This window comes from Galeopterus variegatus, unplaced genomic scaffold, assembly GCF_000696425.1.
Source record: "Galeopterus variegatus unplaced genomic scaffold, G_variegatus-3.0.2 Scaffold1546, whole genome shotgun sequence".
Lineage (NCBI taxonomy): Eukaryota > Metazoa > Chordata > Mammalia > Dermoptera > Cynocephalidae > Galeopterus > Galeopterus variegatus.
In genome coordinates, this window is record NW_007727657.1 from 138,453 (window position 1) to 145,046 (window position 6,594).

The 6,594-nt window shown below is 38.2% G+C and overlaps 1 protein-coding gene across 1 annotated transcript in view; it reads left to right on the forward strand.

Annotated features, from left to right (window-relative positions):
• PDE1A (phosphodiesterase 1A, calmodulin-dependent) overlaps positions 1–6,594 on the forward strand; it is a 77,447-nt gene that overhangs the window by 55,033 nt on the left and 15,820 nt on the right. Inside the window, 3 exon segments of the mRNA XM_008577583.1 lie at positions 2,036–2,161; positions 4,532–4,633; positions 4,741–4,861. Of these exon segments, the coding sequence (XP_008575805.1) occupies positions 2,036–2,161; positions 4,532–4,633; positions 4,741–4,861 (349 nt within the window).

The window sequence follows — 6,594 nt, forward strand, 5'->3', positions numbered from 1 at the left end:
TGGTGGGAATGCAAAATGGTACAGCCACTTTGGAAGACAGTTTGGCACTTTTTAACAAAACTGAACCTACTCTTACCATATGATCCATCAGTTACACTCCTTGGTATTTACCCAAAGGAGTTAAAAACTTATGTCCTCACAAAAATCTGCACAAATGTTTATAGCAGCTTTATTTGTACTTGCCAAAATTTGGAAGCAACCAAGATATTCTTCAGTAGGTGAATGGATAAATAAACTGTGGTACATCCAGACAACGGAACATTATTCAGAGCTAAAAAGAAATGAACTATTGAGCCATGAAAAGACATGTAGGAAGCTTAAGTGTGTATTACTAAGTGAAAGGAGCCAGTCTGAAAAGTCAACATGATCTATAATTCCAACTGCAGGACATTCTAGAAAAGCCAGAACTATGGAGACAGTAAAAAGATCAGTGGTCACCAGAAATTAGAAGGGAGAAATGGACGAAGAGGTGGTACACAGAGAGTTTTTAGGGCAATAAAACTACCCTATATGATATCACAGTGGTGGATACATGTCATTGTACATTTGTCCAAACCCATAGAATGTACAACACCAAGACTGAACCCTTTGAAAACTATGGACATTGGGTGGTAATGTTATGTCAGTGTAAGTTGAACAAATGTAATAAAAATACCAATCTTTTGGGGAATGTTGATAATAGGGGAGGTTATGCCTGGGTGGGACAAACAATATACGGGAAACTTTGAACCTTCCACAACTTTGCTGTGAACCTAAAATTCTCTAAAAAAATAAAGTCAGTATAAAATTTTAAAAATATCATATGGTTTAAAAAAAACTAAATACTTACATAATTTTAAGTGTTCAGTTATTGGATTTTTATTGATGAAATGACTTGAAAACTTGCCTGTCTTTTATTAGACACTTATAAAGTCTAAAGAAATCCTCTACTTAGAATTTTGTTTATTTTTTTGTTTGTTTAAAATTTTATTAATATTATTTTTTACATTCTACGATGTTGTTGTAGAGCAGTTGGGAGGGAGAGGGAGAGGGGAAAGGGGAAGGGAATGGGTTGGAAGAAGAAGGAAGAAGGAGGGGAGGGATTGAGCACCAGTGGCACCCCCACATTCCCACAACAGAGACTGGTGGGCTTCCAGTGGGGGCTGGTGCAGATGTCAAGGGGGTGTGGCAATAGCCCTCACCCGCCACCACCCCAGGTCAGGAAGCTGGGGCCCTTCTTGCTGAGGCTTGCTTGTCATCACTGGGCTGGTAGAGCATGGGGGGGCATGGCCGAGACCATTGGCCTCCCGCCACCTTGGCTCAGGAGAGCCCGGGGCGCCTCCTGCGGTGAGTCAGTGGTCACTGCTGGGCTGGTTGCTTGTGTGAGGGTGGGTGGTGTGGATGAAGCCCTCGGTCGCCTGCCTCAGTCGCCTGCTGCCCCAGCTCAGGATAGTCCAGGGCATTTCCTGTGGTGGCTTGGAGGTCATTGCTGGAGTGGCTGCACTTGTTGTGGGGGTATGACCAAGGCCCTTGGCCCCCATCCTCGGGACTGATTGCGGGTGTTGGGGGGCATGGCTGAGGCCCCCGGCCCTCCCTCCTTCCTGGCTTGGTAGCCCAGTGGACTTCTGGTCCTTCTAGGTGTTATAGGTGTTCTTTGGTGAAATGAGACCTTTACTAGTTATCAAATTTTGTCTCTGGTCGTGGGTACTTTGTTTTTTCTTTCAGTTCTATGTTGGATTAATACACTCTTCCCACCACTTAAACTCTGCACTGGAACTAATTTGTTGTCCTTTGCTTACTTCTAAAATGGGGGACCTTCCTGTGGGGACCAGCACTTGAGCTCTGTGGTTTTTTCTTTCTCTTATCGTGGCTTCTCCCATCTTCATGAACTCTGTAGGTCTCTCCTCCTCTTCCCCTGAGCTCTAGCGGCCCCAGCTCGGCTGTCATTGCTTTTTAATAGTTGTAAATTGGTTGATTTATGGGAGAGCGTCACACTGGGGAATGTCTATTCTGCCATCTTGACTGGAAGCCCCTGGATTTTGTTCTTAATTCTTAGGTCAGATGTTGCCATTTTGTATAATGATCGCTCTGTCCTGGAGAATCACCATGTGAGTGCAGCTTATCGACTTATGCAAGAAGAAGAAATGAATATATTGATAAATTTATCCAAAGATGACTGGAGGTGAGTTTCAGAGAACCTAAAGGAAATTTAATTTCAGGAAAAGGATAATAAATTATTTGATTTAAAGTGAAGAAAACAGATCAAAGTCAATGTCTTGCCCATACTCCAAACTCAATTACTGCTGACTGAATGACTCACTTTCACTTAGTACCTAGAAGACTAGATGGGCAAAAGTAGAAGAAGGTGGGAGACAAATTTTGAAACATTCTCTAAGGTCCAGGAGAGATATTATTTCCATCTAGAGTACTAGTTTATCTTTTCATCAATTATTATCATTCCCAGAGGTAATATTAATGATATTAATTTTTATTATTATTCCTTTGAATTAACCTTTTTCTTTCTCAAAGTTGACTGTCTCAGTGTGATTTCATTTCCTATTATATTTTGGTCTGTACCATCTATAATATTTTATTCCAATAATTTATTGCTGTAATATCCTGTAAATTTTTTTTCAGTAATTTCTCAGTCATCCTAATTGAATGTTTTTATACAATTGTTTTAACAAACACTATATGTATCATATGGAGTGTAGAATCTAATAGATCCAACACTTTCCAAAAATCTACAAAAGATCTATTTGCTATTATAATCTTAACGACATTTTACTAAGAATTAAAATATGGTTATCTTCTTAAAAATCTATTGGCTTTCTGTGTTGCATATCTGTATGTTTCTTAAAGTGGCTTTAGTAAGAATAAATACATGAATTTAAAAGTTTCAACAGGAAAAATTTATGAATTAAGTAACATTTCCCTTGTGCACTATTTTGCCTAGTTTATTGAAATATTATTACTTGATTATTGATAATATCTAACATTTACTGATTACTTATCTGCAAAGCACAATATATTTATCAGTCTATAGATTTCATAAAATTATAGTCCCATTTTCCTTAGTTAACCTAAATATTTTGGTTCAGTTGCTGTTCTAATATATGCCTTGTCATAATTTCAAAGAAAAAATGTAATTGAGAATAATTTTACTAGCTACCTTTAATAGCTTTTTTCCCTTAATGTTTAGGTAAGATTATTCTAAGCAAGCTATTCAATATATAAACATTAGGCAGAATTTTGATTTTTCATGGCTTCTATCTAAAAATCTGATTGAATTGAGCACCTGTAATTTTCAACAAGAACCTCCAATATGTGGTTGTTTTAAAAAACAAATCATCTGATCAAAGAATCTTTAAGTAAAGTATCTTTGACACAAAAATATAATTCAAGTTTACTGCACACCTTTGGTTTATCTTACTCTACTGGCTACACTCCAGAATGAAAACAAAGTATGGTTTCCAGTACAAGTGACTTTTTATTTATATTTTCAGAGCAAACAAGGAGTTGTAGAACATGTGAGGCTTTGCTGGTGACTTATTATGTACTTATTGTGTGAATGGGTTATTTGTGCATAGGCTTTGCAATATGGTCACTGTATTTATAGCATCTTGGTTAAAAATTTCACAGGTACCAATGGCTTTTTGTCTATGTTATGTAGGGTCAGGTCTCAAAAGCTTAAACAGAGAAGCCCCATTCACTGTATTATCTTGGCTTCTTTGGGGATCTTATGAAGGAAGGTTAGCACAGTGGAGTGATCCAGGTGTCAGCTTTGGGAATGGGAACCATTGGGGTTGAATCTTATCTCAGCCATCCTCTAGCTACCTGACTGGGCAAACAATTCAGTCTCCTCTGGGAGTAACATTAATCTCCCCTCACAGGGTTGTTATGAGGATTAAATGTCTTAATATACATACAAAGCAAGTAGAATGGTACCTGGACTGAATAAATACTGAATACATAGATAGATACATAGTACTGATTTTATTAATAATAGTGTTTTTATTAAAAAGAAGCATAATGCGGAAGGAGCAGAGAGGGTCTTGAGAGTCCTTGCCCTTTTGTCCTCGTCTCTTCACTGTGACATCAAGCCTTTTGGTTTTGTTGACCATATGGATTTAGAATGGTGTCAAGCCCCACTGGGCTACATTTTTCTTCCAAAGCGTTCAAACACAGTGCTCAGAGTAGCTTTCCTTTAAAATGTCTAAGGATCCTTTCAGACAAACAATTAGTATTTAGGAATTATGAGTGGGGGAAAGTGTGGGAATTACAAGGGAAAGCATCTAGTTCCGTGGGGCGATGTTAAACAGCCTCATTCTCAAATTACTCTGTTGCTAACATCTTAAATCCACGAGAGTTAAATAAGGGTTTTGTAAAATGATGTCAAACTTTGGTGAGCACTTTTACATTTAAAAAGTAGTGTCTTTTGTGTTCATTTCCACTAAGAAAAATAAAATATAATTAGTGATATTTAAGGAAATATTCCAGTTCAGAACAATAAAGAACTGAGTGAACCTTTCTCCTTTTGATGGCTCTACAGGGATCTTCGGAACCTAGTGATTGAAATGGTTTTATCTACAGACATGTCGGGTCACTTCCAGCAAATTAAAAATATAAGAAACAGTTTGCAGCAACCTGAAGGGTAAGTTATTTTCTTTTGTCATGTTAAAGTTCTGTGGGCTTGGACTCAGAAAAGACTATACTTGGTTGCTTTTTTCTGATAATTTGAGCATGTCCTTGGTTTGACAGGATTGACAGAGCCAAAACCATGTCCCTGATTCTCCACGCAGCGGACATCAGCCACCCAGCCAAATCCTGGAAGCTGCACTACCGGTGGACCATGGCTCTGATGGAGGAGTTTTTCCTGCAGGTGCCTCTTTCACACTCTGCGAATATGTTTGGAATAATGACTTGTGCATATTGACATACACCTTTTCTGTACAGAATCCAGGGCTTGTGATGTATTATTATCAACTGGCCACAACACATTCTTGGGGCTTTTGGCAGAATTTAATCTTTCGGATAAATGTATTAAATAATCCTGTGTAGTATAGAATATGTTTTAAAGAGAGTCAAGTTTTGGTTCTCAGATGTCACTCTCAGGAAAGAAAGAAAGAAACAAATTAGAATTGTTATCTACTGTTTAGAGGTAAGTGCTAGAACAGAGACAGCAAATAGCTCTCATAATAAAAAGGGTAAGGGGAGGATACATAACCCTTCTACATACACTTGGCCAGAATATAGTCATATGTGCATAGCTGCAGTGGAGGCTGAGAAATATAGTTTTCAGCCGGGTGGACACATGCCTAACTAAAGAAACAAAACAAAACAAAAGATTACTGTTATGTGAGAAAGCAAGCCTGGGTATGGAGAATAGCTGGTGTTCTTGCTACAAGTATATGTGTTTTTTCTCTATAGTGTAGCTGTTCTGTTACCACCACCACCCCACACACACAGCTGGTGTCCTACAATACAATTATGATGCTAACCACCCAGAGTTAGCATCAAATACCATAAGTTAATGAAAGGCTCAGTCTTCCACAAGATTGGCTTCACTTCAAATGCCAGCTGCAGGTGGGGCCAAAGGACACCACCACTTCTGACCAGGCAAATACAAATTCAGGGCTTCCTTTAACTCTCCCTAGTTTTGATAATTTGCTAGAATGACTCACAGAACTCAGGAAAGTGCTATGCTTATAATTATAGTCTTATTATAAAGGATACAGCCCAGCAACAGACAAATGAAGAGGAACATGGAGCAAGGTCTGGGAGGATCTCAGATGCAGAGTTTCCATGCCCTCTCCCAGTGGAGTTAGGCTCCATTATCCTCCTGGCTTATCAATGTGTTCACCAACTGGGCAGCTCCACTGAGCTTCTGTGACCAGAGTATTTATCAGGGTTTCATTACATAGGCATGATTGATTAAATCATTGGACATGTGAATGAACTCAGTCTCCAGCTCCCTTCCCACCTTCAGGGGATCAGGCTGCCCAAAGTTCCAACTCTCTAATCACATGGTTGTAGCTGGTCTTTCTGATACCAGTCCCATCCTGAAGCCATCCAGAGGTTCTGCCAAGAGTTGCCTCATCAGCATAATAGAATCTCATATAACTCAGGAAATTCCACAGATATTTGAATCTCTATGCTAGGAACTGGGAATGAAGACCAGAAATATTCTTTATTATACCACAGTTTCATTTAGAGAAGTTCTTCTTTTATTTCTGTGTTTTCAGTTTATTTTATTTCTCAATATGTTCTTTATTTTGAATGTGTTTTTATTGATTTTATACCTAATCTAAAGACATAAATACCAGATATGTTACGATATTTAGATGGCTCTGGTTGCTGTCTCCATTTACCAATGGAAATGATATATGGCTTCACCTTTTTTTCTTTTCAACAAAAGCAAGGAAAAAAACATACAATAATCTCAATAGACACAGAAAAAGCACTTGACTAGCTCTGGTTGCTGTCTCCATTTACCAATGGAAATGATATATGGCTTCACCTTTTTTTCTTTTCAATAAATGTGATAAATCACATCAACAAAAGCAAGGAAAAAAACATACAATAATCTCAATAGACACAGAAAAAGCACTTGAC